Source organism: Carassius auratus, chromosome 28, assembly GCF_003368295.1.
Source record: "Carassius auratus strain Wakin chromosome 28, ASM336829v1, whole genome shotgun sequence".
NCBI lineage: Eukaryota > Metazoa > Chordata > Actinopteri > Cypriniformes > Cyprinidae > Carassius > Carassius auratus.
This window is the reverse complement of record NC_039270.1, coordinates 11,443,427-11,467,958: the sequence shown is the minus strand read 5'-3', so window position 1 is coordinate 11,467,958 and position 24,532 is coordinate 11,443,427. Positions and strand designations below refer to the sequence as shown.

The window sequence follows — 24,532 nt, the reverse complement described above, 5'->3', positions numbered from 1 at the left end:
CCCCACAGCACTTTGATAATCTGAGTGAGTCACGCAAACTCAGAGAGTGTGAGAGAGAGAGAGAGAGAGAGACAGAAAGAAAAAGAGATAGAGAGAGAGAAAGAGAGTCATTCTCATGGAGTGATGAAGCAGTTGCTTGCGGCTCAGATTAAATCAACTGAAGTCAGGAACACTTGTTATTTCCTCCACTGGCCTATATCTCTCATTCCATTATGGTTTAACTGAATAACTCTATTTTACTTCTTTTAAAGAGCTTGTGTTGTCAAAATTGGATTTTGTGGCATTCCGTCCAAGTTAATATTAGCCCTAAGCCTTCTACAAATCATTTGTATTATTTGTATTAAATTTTTTCTGTAACACAAAGAAAGGTATTTAGAAAAAAAAACAATTACAGAAAAAACATCATATAGGTGTGGAACGGCACGAGGGGTGAATAAGCGTTCCTTTATGGGTGAAATAAACGGTTTAAGCGGCGTTCACACTAACACCAATATGCAGCACCTTTTAACAATTCTGACCAACAAAACTTCATATTAAAGTGTAATGTTAAAATTGTATATTAATTTTATAATAAATTATAAATAAAACTGAAATCAATTTAAATATAAAGTATATTTAGACGTATAGTGTGTAAAATAGATAATTATTTTGAGATCTGCAAGATTACATTTAACGGTGCAATTAAATTATTAGTGTTTTTAAAGATTAATCAAGCATAAGATGACCCTCTAATTTTGGCTGATGACATAAAGTACCAATATATTGTGCATCATCCGTAGACATTCTGGCTGATTTCTGTATTATCAAAGCAGAGAGTGTGTATTGTGCTGTCACAATGCTCCAGAAGATTACTAAGGTCACAAATGATGCAAAATGGAACCACACAATGCCAATGCAGTACCCTCCCTCTCTTCATACACACTTTTCTTTCAGCTTCTAGCTAATGCAATGTGGGCTGTATTGTTGTCACTGCCTCTATTTTGTGCACTTACCTACCAAGCAGAATATTAAAGAGACCAGAGCCCCTTCTGTTCAGGGCATCTGTGCTGTGTGTGTGTGTGTGTGTGTGCTTCTATGCATAACTGCACGGGTGTAAATGTGCATGAATCGCCTGTGTCACATTTCCCACAGTCTGCTCCTTCAATTGACAAGCTTTTTGAGGTCAGAGCTGGGCAAATCTGAGTGTAATATACTGATTACTTTGATATATCAGGTGGCTTGTTTAATATAAGCAGACAATCCCTATAGAATCTTATCAAACTTTTTTGTGAATAAGCTTCCATTAGACTGAAGAGCTTGTTTGAAATCATGAAATAAACACTGGAAAACATGGGGGGGGGGGGGGGGGCGTTTCAATGTGCCATAGCAGATGGGAAATGGACACAGAGGATTTCTTCTCTCAGCATGCAGCGGTCTTCTGGAGCACTGCCAGCATATATCCTCCAGCCCATAGAGGGGCACTGAAGGGTGAGGTACATTTGGATTAGCTGACAAAGATAGATGTTGTTGGTGCCGTAGTTTTAGTGCAAGAAAATGTACAACTACAAAAAAAGACTTTTAAGTTAAAGAAATATTTAAGGCTGTTATAATAGCTGCTATTACTAAACATGATAGGTCAAAGGCTCTGATTTTTACATTTAGATGTCTGCCCTCTGGACAAAATATTGATGGGTCCAAAACAAAGATCCATTGAAGGTCAAAGGAGCTGATGGTCTGGTGATGTTTAATAGGAAGTCATACACCCCCTTACCAAAAAATTGTATACTTCTAATACTAGTTTATTTTATTAAGTATACTTAAGTATAGTTCAAGTATATTTTTAAGTATACTTTATGTAGCAAGTACACATATCAGTGTTCTAGTAGTGCACTTGTAAGTGTACTGTTTCAATACTCCTTGGGACTAAATTGGCTCACTTTCTAGTATGTAAAAGTATACTTTTAAATATACATTAGCAAACTTTGAGTACACAACTAGTTTATATCTATGTTTGTAGTTTGTACTGCAATTATACTAAAAGTGAACTTATAGGTATACTAATGGTTTATTAATTAAATACTATGTACACTTTGAAGTATAGTCTCAGTAAACTAGTAGTTTAGTAGATTTATACTGCAGGTATACTCATAAGTTTTCTTTAAGTAAACTTTACATCATACTTGAAGTATAACAATATGTCTCTATTTAGGTTTTAATGTGTATATATTTTGTTATATGAATATCTGAGCATACAAAACATCCCAAGAAAGAACAGGGCATCTGCGTGTAATCAAAAACATTTTATTGTAGCTTCATGCATTCTTTTTTTAAACCCTTTAATGTGGGTAAGTTTCATAAAAAAATTCAAAAAGAGAAAGAAATAACTTTTGAACAAAAGGCTGAAAAAAGACTATGAATTGGATTCAGAATGATAATCAAAACATAGATGGAGTTGATCAACTCCCCAAAGCTTGACTTATTTATTACCTCTTTGTTGGTCGACATTTTATTCCATAACATAACAGTTTTCAGGCTGTTTCATGTCAGATGATTGTGTTAGATTACATTTGTTAGTATCTGGTGTTTCTTTTTTTCTTCACTTGTGTTTTACTTTGGAAATTCTTTGCAGAAGATAAGTACTAGCGCCCTCTACTGTATAATAATGAAAACACAGGTTCTAGGAGTATCGCTCAAATATATTTAGACTTTTTATAAGTCAAGTATACTTAAATGTAAATTTGAAGTATATTTCGGAGGAGTACATAAAGCCCTTTTTTTGAAAAGTACATAAAAAGTAAACGAAAAGCATACTTTGCTATTTAAAAGAAGTATACAAGCACACTTATAAATGATAATCTTATTTTTTGTAAGGGGCTGCAGGACTATCTCAGATTTTGTCAGGTTTTACTTGGGCATATCAAAGACTCTGATATCTGATGCAAGATCACGTGTTTCTGCTGTGTTGAAAACCTGAGGATTTGACCATGCTGAGTCACATCTCACACCTGTGAGTTAGCAGCTACATCTGGTGAGCGACTATATATTCCCACAATAAAAAACAAAACAAAAGCCTTATGCTCCCAAGGGTCAAAGATCCCTGAAAATTAAAGAGGCTGGGCAGTTTACTGATTTAAATGGACAAGGAAGAACAGGGCTGTCAAAATGGCTGAAAAACTAAATTCGAATTTGCAAATAAATATTATCGAAATTTGAAATATATTCTAATTTAAAATGCATAATTTCAGTTAGGGTGAAGAAAAACTTTTGGCTCCTCTTCTGAAATGTCTTGGTTTCAGTTTCGACATAAACAAGATCTTCTCCACATTCTCTTTTTCCGCAATATTTTGAATGAACATCGCAGCAGCACTGCATCTTGTTGCTTCAACTTGTATAGGTTAACAGAAACATTATAATGCAATGACACTTCTATTGTCATCACATCTCGTGCGCCACTGATAAAGGCCAAAGTATAATTTGACCATCCGCATCCACACAACATTTGGATGTCTCTATTATCTGATCTCATTTCAGATCTTTGAGGCCCGGTTTACACATGGTATTAAGATGCAATTTGGCCAATCGGATCACAAATTGACATGGGAGACACATTCTTACACCTGGTATTTTAATCCATCTCCTTTGTCTAATTTCTACCACTTCTGTCCAGATTTTGAGGGGAGTCTATGGGTGACTGTACGTATGGGATTTGTCTGATCTTTTGATATTATAAGCTTGCACAATTTACATAAGAACGCAAAAGGAGACAACAGAACATGATACAAAGAGCAGCTTTTGTTTCTGCTATGATAGCTGCAAAACTATGCTGAACCCTTTGGTTTTGTTTTAGAATCTGGACTTCCCTTTTGCAAAAAAAAACAGCATATGCTGGTCTGGTATGTTTTGAAGCATGGAAGCCACTTTGAGCTTGTTTAAGCTGGTCTTGAGCTGGTCCTGAGAAGTAGCTAGTTGTTTATGACCATCTTAAATCAGCTCAAACCCTCTGTCATGCTTAAACCTACCTTTTCAGCAGGGAAGTAAGAGAATTTTGAAATTTTTCACCTTCATACCAAACTCACGATTTCAGACGACAAAGTTTAAATCCTGGAAGGCAGAGACGAGGTGGTCTTTCCTGGCTGTTTGAACTCATGAGGATCCACAATACAAAAGCAATCTGATTGAATGTGTTTTCTACTACCTCTAAAAATTGACAAGCTCAAAATGTTTTACACCCTGTTAGCACTTGTATTTAGCATCATTCACTTGTGGTCAGATCGTCCAAAACACAGCTTTAAACCAGGTGTAAGGGCCTGTGTCTCTACTAATGAGCTGATGAATAGATTCAGATACATTTTTGAACAGGGAAAAATACCAAATGTGCAGAGTTAGGGTACTCCAGGACCAGGGTTGGGAACCACTGATCTACGATTCTAAGAAAGAAGATAAATGGAAAGTTCAAAAGAGCAACATTTATTTTAAATAGGAATGTTTTGATATATTATGTCTTTTCTGTGACTTTTGACCAATTGAATGCATCCTAATATTTTTAAGTGTTTTAAATGGAAGTGTTAGTACACTAATGTTTTTGTTTCTTTCTCACTTGTGTTGCAGTGTACGCCTCCGTAAGTCTGTACTTGCTTCCCCAGAGAGCAGCCACTCTCCTGCTGTATGATGATGTGGTGCAATTACTGTTGGGTTCTCCAGGTGAGTCCTTTTCTGTTTGTAGGACAGGTCATCCATTAAAGTTCTGTCAGCTTTTGTGAACCTGAACCACTAAATCACATAGTTATATTTGTAGCAGTAGTTAAAAATACATTGTAAGGGGTCAAAATTATTAATTATTATTTTATGCCAAAAATCATTAGGATATAAAGTAAAGATCATGTTCCGTGAAGATATTTAGTACATTTCCTACCCTAAATATATCAAAACTTAATTTTTGATTAGTAATATGCATTGCTAAGAACTTTTCTCAATATTTAGAATTTTTTTTTGCTTTTTGCACCCTCAGATTCCAGATTTTAAAATAGTTGTATCTCAAGCAAATATTATCCTATTATAACAAACCATACATCAATGGAAAAGTTATTTATTAATGTATATGCTTTCAGATGATGTGATATATATCTCATATCTCAAAAATATATATTTCAATTTAAAAAAACTGACCAGTATGACTTTGTAGTCTAGGATCACATTTGTTCTCAATTATGTCCTTCGAACCAGTATAACTGAATTTCTTCTGTGGAAAATACAGGAAGATATGGAGAAAAATTACTTTTTTTTAATGGAACTCCAATGGACTCCAATATTGTTTGGTTTCCAGTAGGGATGCACCGGTTGACCGGTCATAAATCGAAACCGGCTGGTTTTCGCTTAAAATACGCGATCAGCAATCGGCCGGTTTTTGGTCTTTTTCCGGCCGATTTTTCCGGAAGTGAGCTCGCGTGCACAGACTACATATATATGTCATTTGTGTGGAAGTATTTCGAAATCTGTGCGCGGGACACGGGCAGCCGATCAGTACTTGAAGTGCAGAGCTTCATGTCTGAGGCACAGATAGCAGGAAGCCAGGGGTGCTGGACTGGGGGTAAAACCAGTACTTATTACCAGGGCCCCAAAGGAAGAGAGGGCCCTTGAAAAGTCTGGTATATATATTTTCAAGGGGAGGAGGGCCCATTAGGACTGCCTATGCATAGGGCCCGGGACCTTGTGCAGCGCCCCTGCAGGAAGCGATCAGCCGTTGGTGTAGTGGCGTACAAATAAGAGCATTTCCTGCGCACTGAAGCTGCACGAGCCTTTCCTGTGCACTGACTGAAGCTGTACCGGTCCGCGCCCTGAACACGCGTGGACCGTGAAGAGAAGTTCAGATCAACTTCTCACGTGTTGGATGAGAAACGAAACGGACTAAACTGTGACAAAACTGAAATGTTTTTTGTTTAATTAGAACTTGCATAAACGTTTGAAAAGCCAGAAATAAACGTCAGTTCTGCATTAGGATTATTATTTTTATTTTACCTTAAAATGACATAGACTTTATTTGATTTAAAAATCACCTGCTGTAGCACACTGACAAAAAGTGTTTCATTCATCCAATTAAAACATTTTAGGGTAATGATTCACATCTATATTGTTTTACTTGAGACAATAAGTTATTTATTTTTCATTGGCTCAAGTAACAAAAATATAGATGTGAATCATTACCCAAATTCTTTTTTTTTTTTTTTTTTTTTGGATGAATGAAACACTTTGCATCTTTGTTTTATTCGCACAAACATTATTTGATTTTAACATTTTGGAAAATTTATTTATAAAGCATACTTTTATTTAGTCTCACTGGTAAAGACATTTTTTTTTAAATTTAAAACCAAATTTAAAAACTAAAATACTGAATGCTGATTAAGAAACATGTTATAGAATGTGTGTTGATTTGTTGTTTGGATTGTAGATCTATGCAGTTGTTGCCTTTCATTTCACATGGTTACAGTTAACCTTTTAATTTAAGGCCAGTTCAATGTGGTTTCAACCCAATTAAAAAACAAAAGCTAAATGCTGATGTCTGTATCATCTATGTTTGTACTGAATGTAGGCTACTTACTGTGCAGTTATTACTGTTAATTTCAGATGGTTACAGTTATTGTTCTCAATAGCCAAAAGCAAGTTTGGCCTATTAAATACCATAGGGCTGCTCTGATCTCGATGGCCGATCATTAATGTGCATCTCGTCAGTAAAGCCGGTTCTCTAATCAGCGGTTAATTCCATCAGGTGCGTGATTTCACATAGAGCAGCTGTTACTACACAGAGCCATTGTTAACTGAGAAGCTGTGCAAATCCAGTTAATTTTCAGCGTTTATTTGCGCATCTTCTCAGTTAACAACGGCTCTGTGTTTTTTTTAAAAATCGGAAATCGCTATCTGAATCGGCCAGTTTGCTTGTAAAAAAATCGGTATCGGAATCGGTCATGAAAAATCATGATCGGTGCATCCCTAGTTTCCAGCATCCTGCAAAATTTCTTCCATTGTGTTGCACAGAAAAAAAGGTTTAGAACAACATGAGGGTGAGTAAACGGTAACTGTCCGTTTAACCGTAGCCTTAAAAAGCCTCAGCTCTTATCACTCTTAATCTTTTTATTTATAGTGCTATCAAAAGGGGAAAGGGAATTTCTAGGGAGAGAAAGCGATCAGGACATCGCAGTTTGGTCTCATATCTATGATACCCATATGAGTACCACAATGTTTCAGTAGGTTTGAATGATACTTCATGTCAATCTTTAATATTGTCTTACTGATACTCTGTGGCGGCTCAACCAAGCTGTGTTCCACATGGTTAGCTTGGAATCTGAGATCTGAATGCAGCTTCATTGATTCACACACATCCTGGGGTGGTTACATGTGCAGATGTGTGGAACTGCTGAGTCAGTTGTTTAATAATTAGGCTTACACTGTAGTCTAGTATCGCAGGAGCTGCCAATAAGCAGACGCGATTTAATGGAAATTGGACGCAGTGCCTGCTAGCTATTTCACCACGTTGCATGTGCAATAAATGTCTTTAAGATTTACAAACATGATCAAATGACACATTTACTTTGGAAAGAGGTTGTTTCCTCTGGCAGCGTTAGGGAGATTTAGAGAAACTGTTGCCTGGGTGGTTGGTGTGTTTTGCAGTGCCAATCAGGTGTTTTTTAATAAAGAGTGTTATGGCTAAAATTATGGTTGTAGGAAGGTGACTCTTAGTTGAATGTGAACTATGATGTAATGCGCATCATGCAGACCTGACTATTAAAGCCATGCATATCCTCGCTCTTTTTCTGCATGTGTGTGTGTGTGTGTGTGTGTGTGTATAGGCGTCCTGATGCAGTTCTTTCTGCCTGATCATTATCAATGTAATGAGTTTGGGCTCTCTGTGCATACAGGGGTGTAGTTTTGTGTGTAGGTCCCTGATTGCTCAGTGATTATACTTACATGCACTCAAATAGTGTGTCCTCCCAATCACACTTCTGCTGACAAGCCAACAGCTTGCTCTCATTCCCTCTCCACATTCAGTAAGAGAGGCTCTCGCTCTAGAATACCATCAGTGTCTCCAAGCTGTTCACAAGAAAAATGGGCAACTTGTTGGGCCCAGCACAGAAAAAGGCCTCGCTGAATGATTTAGACATTTAATAAGGGTATAAAGTCCTTGAGTAATTGTACCATTACTGTACCAAATGTAATGCTGAAACTGAATACATGTACATTTCCAGTGAAAACTGGCAGGAGGCCACAGATTCTTTATTTACTCCGTTAGATCTTTCAATCTAATAAAAAAAAAGCTTATGTTGATGAAATAAATAATATAAATATTAGCGTAATGTAATTGGCCCCAAAAAAATGTTCCTTTGTCTTATGGAAGTGGTATCATATCACAGTTGTTAACTGTGAACTTGAATGGAATTTGAACACTGTTAACAAGCAGTCTATAAACAATTTTATTAAAATCTCAAACAACTGTGAAACATTTTTTTTTGTATTATATACTATTATAGAATTTAATAATATTTTGAATTAATTTTTATTTACTTTTGTCATTAATGATTTGTCTAATATTTGTATTTTATTTTATTTCACCTTCAATTACTAAAAATAAATCTGTGTAGTTTTTTTATAATAATTGTCAGGATAATGGTTTCAGTTTTAATATCTGATGTACATTGGATTATTACATAGTCAGGTATTGAGAAAATTGAAATTAAACAGATTGCTTTACAATTTTGTGCATCAAAGCTACTGCAATGATAATCTAGCCTTTATCTCTTGATTTTATATATATTCAATATTATTCTACAGACAGATATTTAAAATTGTATTTTGTGAAAACAGTGAAATAATGAACAACTTCAGATTAATACTATAAATACTATTTGTAAAAACTATATTATATTTAACATATTTCCTGTATTTACTAGAGCAGAAGTTTAACTAGAAACTATAAGAAACTATAGTTCAACTATAGAATTACAGAGAAAATTATTTTATGTTATTATATTTTTAGGTATTTATGGAATATATTATGTCATATGTATGAAATGATCTATATTGATATATGAAATTAGTTAAATAGGCATGTTTATGCATCCATTTAAGTTATTGCACCATTCACCCTCAGAGTGCAACATGATGCTTACTGAGAGAAGAAGAGGGAGCTCAAGACTCACACTGGTGTGTGTGTGTTTTTTTCATGCCTCAAAACCCATTACCATGGCAACTTTGGCAGTGGCAGTAGAATGTGCATTTTGTAACAGGAGGGGGTTATTATTAAAGTGTTGCATATCTGTCTCTGTTGTGTGGGAGGAACGTGTCATCTAAAACCTGATCTGAGATCTGCTAGTCTCTCTCTCAGTCAGGTTTGCTGCTGACCACTGTTATAAAGAACTTGTTAAAGTCTCCTCTATTGAGAGAACTCATGCACAATACAAAAGGTGCTTTAATTGTTTTTTCAAACATCCACTTTTTTTTTTTTTTTTTTTTTTGCAGAGTTGGGTTATGGTTTTTGGAAGCGTATTTTGTAAGTGAGTCGAGCGAATGTACAGGCAGAAACAGCCTAAACTCTGAGCCATAGTGTGGGAGGATTTTTGTGTTCACAGCATGCCAGCCTGAAAAGAAGCCACTCAATTGATTTGGGCTTCAGGGTTGGTTTAGAAACATGCAAGTGTAAATGGTGAAAGCAAATGTTTGAAAAGGCATTGTTGTATGTCATTGCAGTGTTTGTATATCAGGATGTCTTTAGGTGCATTTTAATTTGTGTGAAATCAGAATAATAGTGGATTAAACCATGTTTGATACACTTGTCAATATTTGCATTGACTACAACCACTTTACAAGAAAGGAACAATTTATTATGATATTATCTCTAGTTAAATCTACCTTAAAACTATGCATAAATCATCTTACATCCTCTCTCTCCTTCATTTTTCCATTCTTTGGCCAAGAGGGGCATTATGTCTTCCTCTCCCAACAGAGCTCAAGCACATCTGTAACTGAGAACATGTGCAATGAAGAGAGGGATGAGAAATGAGTCCCTTGACTAGAGAGAGGCAGGGTGAAAGAGGAGGGATGTGTTTTTCTGAGAATAAACTGGTGAGAATCAAGCGGGAGTGTGAGTTGAATGTAAATCTCCTGAGACCTGCTTGCATGAACAGCTTCCAGGCCCAGGGCCTATTGAGATACAGATAGCAATTGAGTCATTCTTACTGCTGTAAATCAAACCATTGACAATATGGCAGTCTGCTGGTGATCTCCATTTAAAACTTACATCATTCAGATGTTGGTAATTATATGACTTAATGTGGTTTTCCAGTGTGGCTGCTACTTGCTCAGAAAGGGCACCAATCTTTTGATAGATAGCTAACCACCAGTACCGGATAAAGATTACATAAGAAGGGCTTGTTTGGATGAACTGACTGACTGCTGTCGTATCGGGGTGGGAGGTGTGACCAAAATCATATTTCATAGTATGAGTATTTTTAATACCATGAAATATTAATCACAGCAATAGTATGTATGAAAAAATATACAATTCAGGCAGTTTAACGAAAAACTAATTTAACAACAGTGTGACAGCCTATTTTTAGAGGAAGAATGATTTACTTTGCAAATTACATGTACTGTAGAGTTTTTTTTTTACTGGCTGTGACCTATAATAATGGTAAACATTTCCGTGGTAAAATATAATATTATGTAACAATTATCTCTGATAAAAAATTCAGCTGTTTTCTTTCCCCCTCAAATTTACATTAATTTAGCAGACACATTCATCCAAATGTATAATTTATCCAATGAATGTATACAATTTATATTAATAGTTATTTGTAAGCAGATGGTACACATTCATTTAACTCATTAACTCATTCCCACAATTGAATGTATCTATTTGAGAATGGGTAACATGCATTAACTCTCATTGTTTTCCTCCGACTGCTTGACCCGAAGATCAACAATACTAAACTACAGCATTTGATACAAAAGGTCCACTGATGCTACTAACATATGTGGCTTTGCCATGGAAATGGTGATAAATTGGCTGGTGCATTTGAGGGAAGTGCACTTTAGTGATTTTTCATGACTGGTATGTCTCTTTGGTAAACTGACTCCCTCAGGGGTTTTCCTTTTTCTCAGTCTAGCTCCCTCTCCGACTTTAGAATGAAATGTGTCAGTGAACACTCCCCTTTGAATCAGAAAGGCTTCGGGTTTTATAAGTGGCCTTGCTTCACTAATATTGGCCCTGTTGGTAGCACTTCAAAGTAGGCCCAGTTGCAAAACTAAAAGATAATAAAGGAAACCTAGAAGTTTGGGAAGACACATTGGTCAGTGATAAGAAATACAATATTTTACGTTTAATTTCGATGTTATCTGTAATTTTAAAGGGGATATGTTTTTATACACCATTATATTCTTGCTATTCTTGAAGCCAGCTGACATTTGTGATGTTTATCACTGAGCATCTATGAAAGAAGGTGGTCCCATCGGCGAGGCCAACCACATGATTCTGCACATGAAGGGATTCTCAATGCAATTCAGAATGCCCAAGCTACTTAGGAGGCTTGCCAGTTGGCGAAGCACCAGTTCCAACTAGACTGTTCTGTTCTTTTACTGCATATTCATAGTTTTCAATGTCATGTTTACAGGGATCAACCCATCTGCAGTCAAATCCTTAGTGCAATCCTAGAGGAATTGCAATCTTTGTTGGCCAGACCAGTCGCAAGCCTTCTTGTCATCATGTAAGATGCAAATCACTGCTAGTGCCACGGTATGCAATTAGGCTAAGAGCCAGAAACCTAAATATATTAGTCAGTGAGTAGACTATCACATTAGCCTTGCTATTTATAGCATAATTGAATCTCACACCTGTCTTAAATGCTGGTATTTATGTTTGTTTTTGTTGCTCAAAAGGAGACAGCTAGGAAAATGGTATCTGGTTTCTAGTTTAATTTTAGAGATTGGATGTGGATGATTTGTACTATATTAGTTTCTCCTCTCACCAAGAGCTGGATATGTTAAGTAAATAAATTAATAACTGTGGCCAAAACAGGGAGTGTCACAGCCTGCCTGCATTCAGTGGTCCCCAAGCACTGCCAAGCTATCCTGGATGTCTGGACTGATCCGTGACCAGCTAACCCAACACTAATCAGGGCAGACAGCCTACAGTGAGAGATACACGCTTATATTTTTAGGCCTTCTTATTCTCTTATTCCTATTTGCCTCTCGCACACTAAGCAAGCCAAGTGGAGGAGGGGAAGGATTACTGCAGTGTAGATTCTGAGCTCTGTATTCTTCTTGTAAAGTGTTTCAAGAAATTTTGAAGAACTCCATAGTTTCCTTCATCCTGGGAAACATCCTGTGATATTTTTAGCAGTTTCTTGGAATTATTGGCCCTGCCCCACAGATTTCATATAAAGTTATCTCGCAATTCCTCTCTCTGTCGGGCAAGAGAAGAAAGTAAAGCAGCTACAGCAGAGAAAGGTTGAATCACCATAATGCTCATTATAACAGAAACATTGGTTAAAGGAAGTGGTTGTTGACAGAATCCTATAAAACTGCATTCACAAGTAAAACACATGGAAAAAACAAACCCCAGAGCAGCTCATTATTAGGGCTGGGAAGCAATTACTGGTTCTTTTTCAGTTCAGAACAACATCCATACAGGGCAGAAGTTGTAGTCTGATTTGCAAAATAGCCATGAGTTCATTCTTTGTCATAAACCTTACATTCCTTACAATTAATTTATCCGTATTCACTATACCTGCACATTTTTATTAAAGTCCTTTTATAAATTCCTGTTGTCTAGGATCCCGGAGACAGCCATGGGTGCAGCTTCAGAGGAGAGCCATCCGACCACCACTAAACACCTCCCAAATCACCCTCTCTGCAATGCTCACCTCTTCCCGCACTCAGTATGAGCTTGGGGGCTTTCCTTACCCCCTTGCCTTGGAGAACAACTCAACAGGTGAGTTTATCTGAACACCTTCCATGGAGTTTACTCATGGATCTAGAATTACTTTTTTCCCCATCATTTTATTAAATCATCATTGCTCAGAATACTGCAGTAAACAGAGGCTTGCAAAAGTGGCTTCATGGAGTTTAATGCATGTTTTGCTTTTACTGTCTGACTTGATTCAGGAATTAATAGTAGCTGGGTGGAGCTAAATGCTCTAGCGGCAATGTGTGCTCAGCTCACTAGTACCAACGGCACTGAGGTCCAGGTGTCAGAACCCATCCACATCTCCATCCCCCTTCCTTCTGATTCACCTCTCAAGACTGCCACCAGTGTCCCAGTATGGAGGTTCGACGACAAGACAGGTAAACAGCATTTGACAAAATTTTAGTTAAGCCTAAATAACAGTATGCAAATAGACAATTTTATCCCAAGTTACTCCTTACAGGGCTTAAACCAGAAACTACATCAGTCTGATCAGGAGGGTGATTACGAACACCCATATTAATGACACCATATTATATTCACCCTTTTGCTGATCCAGATTCTTAGAAAGTCCAGTACTGGATTGTCCAAACCGGCTCCAAGAAGGCCACTACCTTGACAAGTTTTTTCTTAATTAAACACCTGAACCAGCTAATCAAGGTCTTCTGGAATACTAGAAACTTCCAAGAGTGTTAGGGCAGATTGAAGCTAAATTCTATTGGACATTGGTCTTCCAGAAAAAGAATTGGACACCCCTGCAATAGTTCATGCAAATTGAGTCATAATATGAGGACATGGAGTAAAATTACAAAGGGCGTAACTCAACATTTTGAAGAGGGGTTTGTACTTGTAAATTGGTAAAAAGTGTACAAGAAGCAAGAGAGAAAGAAAGATGGAGAAAGGAATGGAATTTCTAGTTGAGACCCATTTAAGCAAATTCAGATAAAGTGAGTGTAGATGAAGTAAGTGTGCGGTACAAATCAAAGAAAGCTGTTAGGTCTTCTCACATTGGAGAGATAATAGCCTGACAATTCATAAAGCAGAAATCATCTCCAGACATTGACCCCATCACCGCACAGCTCCCAAAACAGGATGTGATTTAGTGCCTGGCAAGCTTTACAGAATTCCCTAGATCTTTCACTGATGCCAGCTTAATAAACAGAACAGCACTGATGGAAAAATCAATATGACTAAAAGAGGGTATCGGCGCACTTTCTGGCTTTACATTCAAGTCTTATTTTTCTGTACATTACTCTTTATACAGTTGCACGTCATTGCAGGTTATCTAGTACATCTGTTAAATTTTTTCATGTCTTCAACCCAATGTCTGAGCTGCTTATTAGGATCTCTCCTAAAGTGTGGTTAAAGATTCATTAAGCCTCTCTTAGCTCCACAGAGAAATCTCAAATGATTTTAACCTAAGCAGCTTAGTCTATGGCGACCTAATTCCAACTCCTTGTTTTACTCACCAATTACAGTATTGGTCAGGGAATGTAACCATGTCAAGTATGTAAAGTTTTGACAGATGGCCATCAAAGGGCATTAGATTAGACGTTGTTGTTTAGTGATTATTTTATTAGCCAGTATCCTATTTATGAAACTTTTGATTTGACATATTTTGTTGTCAGAGTATTTAAAATGTCATTAAGTCTTATACAGTTTGCACAGTCCTCTTTTAAACTAAGAAACAGGCATTTATTAGAATAATTTGGGCATAAGTGATGAGGTAAGCAAGAGCTTGTTTTAGAACAAAATAAATAAATTTTTTAGAGGATATGGTAGTTTAGTACATGGAGCGGCCCAAACAGTGCCTACCAGTTACCAGGATTCCAAAAGTCTTATCTAGATAGAGAATGCTAGATAGCTTTAGAGAAAGAAAACCCTGAATATTCAGTGTGTGTGTGGGTGATCAGAGAGAACTGTGTTTCAGAGAATCGTTAGTTCTGGAGAACAGGGGCCTGTATTCCTGAGTGGTGGGCGAGTGTGTTTTTGACCATGTGATAGATTCACATGGCCGAAAACTACGAAAGTCTGTATTGTCTTGTACTTTGCTCTGTAGACTGAAGAAACATGGATGTGGAGAATGCAGCTGCATTCTCACAGCACAACCAAGAGCCCTCAGTCACTCTCCGAGTCCCATTTACTAATACAGCATAAATATACATGATGTCACTGACTACTCAGTCCCAGCCAGCTGTTTTATCTAAAAAGGGTGGGGCCTGAACACCCCAGTGTGTTCAGATTATGAAAACATTCATTGTGTCCCAGAAATCTGCCATGTGGCTACTAAGACCCTGTTTGCTTTGGAGACAGATCACAGACAAAACAACCCATACAGAGAGAGCCGGATGCACATACATATGGTACTTCTAGGGGGTTACTATACTGGGAAAGCCCCCTGCTTTGGAGAGCAGGTCTCCCTGCTGAGCTGGACATATAGCACCTTCTAGTGTGCTTAATTACACATTGCATGCAGCTGCCTAGGTTGGTCTTGTTTTGTACCGTAGGTAACTGGTACTTATATGAAATATGAAATTATAAATAGCAGTATTTAATTTAATTTAAAAGTATAAGATTCCAATAAAATAGTTCAATGTTATTGTGGATATTATGTAGCCCTGGACCACAAAACCAGTCTTAAGTTGCTGGGGTATATATTTTTTTATTTAATGTATGGGTCAGAATTATTTCATTATTATTTCTTTTCTGGCAAAAATCATTAGGATATTGAGTAAAGATCATGTTCCATGAAGATATCTTGTAAATTTCCTACCATAAATATATAAAAATATATATATATATATTAGTAGTAATATGCATTGATAAGAACTTAATTTGGACAACTTTAAGGGCGATTTCCAGATTCCAGATTTTCAAATAGTTGTATCTTGGCCAAAGATTGTCCTATATCCTAACAAGCCATACATCAATGGAAAGCTTATTTATTCAGCTTTCACATGATGTATAAATCTCAATTTCAGAAAATTGACACTACTATTTGAAAATCTAGAATCTGAGGGTGCGATTTGAATAAAATCAAAGTACTGAGAAAATCGCCTTGTCCAATTGAATCCTTAGCAATGCATATTACTAATCAAAAATTAAGTTTTGATATAATTGCAGTAGGAAATTTACAAAATATCTTTGTGGAACATTATCTTTACATAATATCCTAATGGTTTTTGGCATATATGAAAATCAATCATTTTGAACCATACAATGATTTTTTGTAGACATTGCTACAAATATACCCCAGTGACTTAAGTTTTGTGCTCCAGGTTCACAAATGGTATAATATTTATTTATAGTTACAAGTTCATTTTGTATGCTCCAGTTGTAAATTCCTGCACAGAGAGAGCATTTCGTCTTCAGTGGAGGGAGACATTTGAAATCATATTTGTCAGCGTTCACCCTGTCAGAACATATTAACTCTCTTTTGTTTGGCCCTAGGGCTTGTTGCAAAATTTGTGCTCCTTACTGTCCAGCTTTGGTTCAACACATTACATTATCTGTGTGATTTTGAATATTGAAAGGTAACCTAGACTCATCCTAGATTGTAAATCCTAAAATTACTTTTTAATGAATAAAAGCTATTGAATGTGTGATCTGGCACAGTTTGGGTCTAATCTGTCCCTGGCGCACTGCCCATTCACATTTAATTGAGCCTTTCCTGTAAGCTGAAGCAAGATTTCATTGCATTTATCACTGTCTGCTCATTTTGTAATAAAGTCCTGGTTTGCTGCAGGTCTGTGGGTCAGAAGTGGTGCTGGATACATTAAAAAAGAGGGCACTCAGATGACCTGGAGTTTTGTGGCTCCAAATTTAGGATACTGGCTTGCAGCATTTCCCTCAACCTCAGGTGAGACCAGCAGCAGTTACACCGGTTGAAGTATTTACATTTTCCTTGATCACTAACCATTAAATTACACCAAATTACTTTAAAGAATCAGTTAATTCAGAAATGTTGGTTTAATATCTATATTCATCTTTATATTACATTATTTTCATCTGCCTGGTTTACTTTTGGTTTAATTAGTTATATATTATGGGTAGAATAAAAAAAAATCTTATTTTTGTGTTAAAGGAGCAGGCCTGAACACCTCTGGTCTAAGGGACATCACTACCTACCACACTATTTTCCTGCTAGCGATTCTGGGTGCCATGGCCCTGCTAGTGCTTATTCTGCTGTGTTTGCTACTGTACTACTGCAGGTACCGTTGCTCTGTGTGTACATTTGTTGTGTGCCTGAAAAAGTGATTAATAGCTTATTCTTGTAGGCTTGGCCTTAGCAAGATGTACAACCCATGTCATAGCAAGACTTTTATATAGGCATACACAGAAGTCTTGCCATGAGCTTAAGACCACTTCCATAAGCAAAATGAGCAATTCAACAAACTATATTTGAATTTGTCATTATTTTGGTAAAACTGTAGTAAGTAGCTATGTTAACACGAGTAATAAATGTTTTCTTTATCTTTATATGCATATTTGGTATAAATATCTAACAGATATTATTATAATGTTTCAGGAGGCGGTGTCTAAAACCTAGGCAGCATCGCCGTAAAATGTACCTCTCATCCACTCTTGAAAGCTCAAAGAGAGACCAGGGGACATCCACTTCCCAGCTAAATCTCATCAGCGGTGGACACATGGAGACGGCCTCATCGGCTGCCGACCATGATGGCATCAGATCTGACCTTTCCTCCAACCGTGATCTCCACAGCTCTCGAGAGGACTTCTTTAGACATGGCCCTATCCAGAGACCACGCAACTCTAGGATGAATGCTGACACAAAGCAAGGAGAGAGCTACCCATTGAAGACCACTCACTCCTCAAAGACAGGAACTCGAGACCCACTCCTGCAGGAAGACTTTAGCAAAGGTTACAGCTCTGCGGAGGACTCTGATGAGCGCAGATACCATCATCACAATGCTAAAGACAACCAAGGCTATTCATCAGACCCACCATCACCACCTCCACTTTTGCCACCATTTTACTGGCCACTATCAGGATCACAGTCGGGACAGCAAGCCACCAGAGTATTATGCATCGGCAGGGGATCCCTTGGTCATTTCACCATTCGATTCCCATGTGTTTTTCTGTTCTCTTCTAGCATCTTTGTAGTCAGAATCAGTCTCTGGGTCTTCTCTCTGGATCTGTGTTTTTGAATTATTGTGCTGGTGCAGCAGCTCTCAGCACCACAGGGAAGGAACGGATGAGTCCAGAGGTCTTGTGGGAGAAATAAAGGGCAATGAGAGTTCAGGCCAGAGGAAACTTATCTTTAATCATTTCAGATTCTCTCTCTCTCTGTGTCTCTCTCTGTCTCTCTCTCTCTCTCTCTCTCTCGATCGACCTGAACATGCCATGCCATTTCTCTTCTAAATGGAGGAACGGCCCTGAATAATCCCATGTACTCATTTGCTTTGTGTTTATCCGTCTGTTCGGTTCATCTCATCCATTGTTCATCTCATCTGTAGTTCCATGCAAGAGGTTTTTACCAACATTTACCATTAAAGCCTTTATGACTTTATGATGACTATACACAGCTACAACTCTTTAATCCTTGTCATTTATAAATGGACTTTAAGTCTACAGCACAACAAAAAAAAAACGTAACCATGTTAGAACCCAATAATTAAGACAAACAAGGTTGGACAGGCACATCACGTGGTTTCGCGGATCCTCCTGGTGTGAGTTGGCCCATGCAGTGTGAATAAGGGGTCAGAAAACTATGCTCCTCAGCAAGTAACTTAACCCTTGTGGGTTGTTGGGGACGTTTTCGTCCACTAGGGGGTAAAGTTGAGTCTTATTTTGGCCACAACTTTTTCTTTGTTTGAGCTAATGGAATGATTTTTGGTGAGAAATCTTATTTTGACCCATATTTTGGGAAAATGCTTTGAATTTTTTAAAAAAACTCAACGGTACACTGTGGGCAAATTCACTACCCTTTCGAGTTGTTCGTGGATGAAAACATCCACTAAATTAAACTGCTGTAAAAATGTACCAGATGAATATTTTTTTCAAATTTTGCATAACTCTATTAATCAACCTCAGTCCTGATCAAAACTACCAAATGTTTAAAACAATTCCAAGATTTTAACTTTTTAATTACCAAGTTCATAAATGATGTCACTGATTTGGGGGGAAAAAACACACAAAATTACATATTTTCAATATAAAAAGTGATTGTGGACTGGATATTTTTTTACCTTTTATCACAGTCTTGGGCATGTCAAAGATTAGTAGCAACATTGGCTTTGATGCATTGTTAGTTTTTGTGCAGCATTAGATTTAAATTTTTTCTCCCTAATTAGTTGTTGGTGGCTGTTTTTGCCCCATTGACTTCCATTATAATGACATTTTTTGAGTTCAAAGCCATGACACCATATAATCATGCATTCTTGATTGTTTGTGGTTTTCCCTTTTGGGAAGAGGTAAAAAAATATATATTTTAAAGTTGATCACTAGGTGGGACCATTAACCCTTTAGATAGGCCTGTGCAAAAAAAAAAGGATAGTTTCTGGCTTGTATATGGAGTTATATGGAGTATAACAGCAAATTATAGTGTTTGTGTGTGTGTGAGATTCTTGATTGTTGGTGGTTTTCCCTGTTGGGAAGAGGTAACATTTGTTATTTTTTACAGTTGATCACTAGGTGGGACCATTTACCCTTTAGATAGGCCTATGAAAAAAAGACTTAGTTTCTGGCTTGTATATGGAGTTATATGGAGTATAATAGCAAATTATAGTGTGTGTGTGTGAGAGAGAGAGAAAGAGAAAGAGAGGTGTGAGAGAGACCTTTGTGCACTTACCTTGATGTACAGTATCGTAAAAAATCCAAATATGCACCTCATGCTCTCAGAATTACATGGAGTAAACAATAAAAAAAGAAATGTGTTTATTCAGCTGCTGCCTTTTGATGGTGAAAAGTACAGATGGCCTATATGTGAAATGTTCGTCTTTTCTTGATGGTAAAGCCAGTTTAAAACCTTAAAATCCTGTAAAAAAAATCTACTTCGCATCAAATTTATGAACAATGTATTATGAACCAAAATGCAATACCAACTTTAAATAAGCGGCAGCTCGCTGGAGGGGTCAAGCTGCATAATCATTTCTAAAACTTCAGTACAAGTTGCTTGCTGCTCTTCTCACCATTAAATGACCAGCACGATGCCATGCAAGTGTTTAAATCCATGTACTTTGCTTTTGTTTAGTCTATTCCCTTGTCAAGTCTGACGTCACGTAGCAGCGCTTCCATGTTCAAATCAGTTACCACGAGAAAACAACAAAAGGTGCTAATATAAACTCACAATGTGATAGAATACTAGTGAAAAAGTTATAATCTTAACCTTTAACTCCATACCGAAGTCCCTGATAGCCAGACAATGAAAATATAAACATAAAAATATATATATAAAATTATTTGTGTTTGGGACACTGTGAGCACGGAGACTGTAGAGTATATCGTAAGTTTGAAAGCGTTTAGCTTAAATTATCAATATGAATAAACAATGCTCATAAACTGCTGCTGAGGTCATATTCTCAAGTGAAGCGAGTTGAGGCCTGGAACCGGAAACAGCGCCTCTTACGTCATCACTTAACAACCGAATACTTTCACCACCATTAAAAGGCAGCAGGTGCATAAATACACTTTTGTTTACTCCATGTAGTTCTTAGAGCTGAGGTGTACATTTTGATTTTCTGAAATACATCAAGGTAAGTGCGCAAAGGTCTCTCTCACACACACTCTGTCTCTCTCTTTCTCAAACACACACACATACACACACAATATATTATACTATTATACTCCATGTAGCTTCATATACAAGTCAGAAACTAAGCTTTTTTTGCACAGGCCTATCCAAAGGGTTAATGGTCCCACCTAGTGATCAACTGTAAAAATAACAAATGTTACCTCTTCCCAACAGGAAAACCACCAACAATCAAGAATCTCACACACGCACAAACACTATAATTTGCTATTATACTCCATATAACTCCATATACAAGCCAGAAACTAAGCCTTTTTTTGCACAGGCCTATCTAAAGGGTTAATGGTCCCACCTAGTGATCAACTGTAAAAATGACAAATTTTACCTCTTCCCAAAAGGGAAAACCACAAACAATCAAGAATGCATGATTATATGGTGTCATGGCTTTGCAATCAAAAAATGTCCTTATAATGGAAGTCAATGGGGGAAAAACAGCCACCAACAACTAATTAGGGAGAAAAAAATGTAATCTAATGCTGCACAAAAACTAAAAATGCATCAAAGCCAATGTTGCTATTAATCTTTGACATGCCCAAGACTGTTATAAAAAGTTTAAAAAAAAAAAAAATCCAGCCACAATTACTTTATATATTGAAAATAAGTCATTTTGTGTGTTTTTTTCCCCCAAATCAGTGACATCATTTATGAACTTGACAATTAAAGAGTTAAATTATTGGATTTTTTTTAACATTTGGTAGTTTTGATCAGGACTGAAGTTGATTAACAGATTTATGCAAAAAAAATAGAAAAAAAAATATGAATGTGATACATTTTTACAGCAGTTTAATTGAGTGGATGTTTTCATCCACAAACAACTCGAAAGGGTAGTGAATTTGAACAATCCACAAGGGTTAGTTTATGCTTTAACCACTAGAGGGCTTAGTGTAAATGTTTTTTTTTTTTTTCATAAAACATACAATGCAATTGAACATCGAAGAAAGCCAACAGAAGTGGGGGATACATATTGCAGATCTTACTAAATTCACTGTAATGTACAGCTGTTAATGACTTGAAATACATGCACATGTGTATTGAGTGATGCATCAGTTTTTGACGGACGCTGATATTCACTAAAAGAACATTCTGCTAAACATCTTGTTTTGTTTCAACAGAAAATGAAAGTAACACAAGTTTGGAACAACTTTAAACCAGTGTTATTTTAGTGTTATTTATTTAGTATTATAGTATTTATTAATATTTATTTTGGTTTGGTTTTAAGATTTTCAGTATTTCCAATGTTTTGTAAGTGACAAAGCAACCTTTATAATTTAGTATAGTATATATATATATACAGTATATATATAAAGTATATGTGTGTGTGTGTGTCTGTGCGTCTTTGTGTGTGTGTGTTTTTCATTCATTTTATTAGTAATTTTTAATACTCATCCAATCGGAGGCAACTTTTATTTGGTTGTTAAGTGATTCTTCACTTGAGAATACGACCTCAGCAGCCATTTATGACCACTTTTTATTCATATTAATAATTTAAGCTAAATGTTTTCAAACTTATGGTGTACACTACAGTCTCCATGCTCACAGCGTCCCAAACACAAATATTTTTTATATTTATTTATTTATCACCATACTTCCATCTTTTCACCTCCAACAAGCCAGTCCCCCTTGTCTTTCCTCTCTATCTATTTCTCTCTCTGTCTTTCTCTTTCTCACTCTCACTCTGTTTGTCAGGAGCTGTCAGTCAGTATAAATTACTTTAGACTCCGGGTACAGAAAGGGGGAGTGTTAGTGTTTTTACAAGAATAAAAGAAGAGACAGGTGTAAATGGTGTAAACAGAGATACAAGTTAATGATGAGTGTGATATTTAAACAGAGAAGATGTCAGCAAAGCAAATTATGTCTGTAGCTCCGATACATTTACAGGCATTTACATGTACAGCCAAGGGATGCACAATACTGCAATTCTGACCAACACCAATACATCATTCCCAGATGCATTAACTATATATCATGTAATTATCTCGATTAAGATATATGATGGTCAAAGTAGCCTAATAATGTAATCAATTAACCATGCCTAAAAATCTGTCTGTTTACTTAAGTAACTGATATGGGTGTCATGCCATAACATATTTTTAATACAACTGACTTTATTTTAAATATGAATTAATTTACATAATCAAAGAAAATTTTCAATGACAGTTTATAGAGTCCAGTCACTCTCAAAAACTCCCATTAAAATCACTGAATCTGTTAACACTGTGAAATCAATATCTTATTTACAGATTTGTACACGCATCTGCACTTTGTTGTTTCTGACGAGAGAATTCGCCAGAAAGAGGTATTCATTTAACGAGCAAATGAAGGAGGCACCAATATTTCAGCGATGACTCATCGGAACACCTCTGATTGGACATTGCATTCATAAACTCAACAGAGTCTTGTGTGCTTGGTTATAATGCACAGTGATAAAAACACGTCTGTCTCTGCCTCAGCACCAGCCAGCGAACACGGATCTGAATATGATTTGCTGAACATTCTCACGCCGATGTGATAGAGAAAAATAGAGAAAATATTAATCGGCTATTTTTTGCTTTTTGGAAGCTGCATTCAACTTGGCTCCCTCTGTTATAAGTTACACGTACAACAAACTAATGTCATAGTGGTATCGTGGTATCGTGTACTCGAATGTAGCCTAAGTTATACCTGTCGGACCGTGGACAGCACACGCTGTGTACATCTAATAAATATCTTCATCGCTAGCAAACAATAGCCTTTACAGATTTGCTTTCAATTCAAACTCTTCATGTTCTAAAACTCTCTGTTACAACTCTGGTGAACCGCTTCAGACGCTCAGCGCGCGGCAGGGAACAAATCATTCAAACTGATCACAAACCAATTCATTGGTTTGCCAACTGGTTTGATCAAGCCTTTGAACAGAACTGAATCAAAAGAATTAATCATTCACGAATGGGCATCACTCATTACCCAGAGAAAAGTATACGGAGCATTTGGAAAAACTGAAGCATTTATAACTTTTATTGCATTAAGATAAAGTAACGAGAGGAGCGTCGCCCACAGTAACGAAGTAAAAGTACAGATTTTTTTTCCAAAAGATTTACTTAAGTAAGATTAAAAGTACCCATCTTTAAATATACTCCATAAGTATTAGTTACCCAAAAAAAAGTAAAATGTAACGAAGTAAATGTAACAAATAAATGTAACTCGTTACTACCCACCTCTGCTTTTTGACTAGTTGACTAGAAAAATCTTTTGTCAGGACAGGCCTACTTTGCACAAGGAACCAATCCATTTTTAAAATAAAATGACATTATGAAAAGTGCAACTGCAAATCACTTCATGCTGCATTGCACGAATTGTGCATGTGTTATGAGTCAAATGCTTTTATTTTCTTTTATTTTTGGGGGGTGCTATGGGGGTGCTTTGGTCTTCTGGGGTGCTGAAGCACTGCTAGCCCCTCCCTAGCATCGCCCATTACTGACACACCTGATTCAACTCAGCAGTTCATTAGTAGTAGACTTTAAGACCTGAAGTGGGCCAAAAAAAGTATAGAGTTGTGAGAAATAAGGTGCTATAAAATGCATTGATACAATATTTTAAATTTTTCTCAGGTGTCTGCAGAGTGTCTATGTGAAGTTTTATCTCAAAATACCCACAGATAAAAAATGTTAGCTTAAAATTTTTTAGCTTTAGCTTTTTTTTATTGGAAAACAAAATATGACGCGTGATGACTTTTGTCTGGAGTCTGGACATTTTTGCATGAAGCGTTGGTATCTTTGCCCAACTCCAGCACTAAACAGATCCCCATTTGTGAGGCAGTCCAGAGTAAAATATTAGCACAAATGTATAGGACTTTT

The 24,532-nt window shown here is 36.7% G+C and overlaps 1 protein-coding gene across 1 annotated transcript in view; it reads left to right on the top strand.

The window, feature by feature from the left end:
* The window catches only part of LOC113047357 (protein FAM171A2-like), a 31,172-nt gene extending 12,999 nt beyond the window's left edge, over positions 1–18,173 (top strand). The window contains 8 exon segments of the mRNA XM_026208720.1: positions 4,588–4,680; positions 12,797–12,955; positions 13,129–13,308; positions 16,674–16,787; positions 17,013–17,139; positions 17,457–17,919; positions 17,921–17,995; positions 18,042–18,173. Coding sequence (XP_026064505.1) covers positions 4,588–4,680; positions 12,797–12,955; positions 13,129–13,308; positions 16,674–16,787; positions 17,013–17,139; positions 17,457–17,919; positions 17,921–17,995; positions 18,042–18,173 — 1,343 coding nt within the window.
* Positions 18,174–24,532: the final 6,359 nt, after the last annotated feature.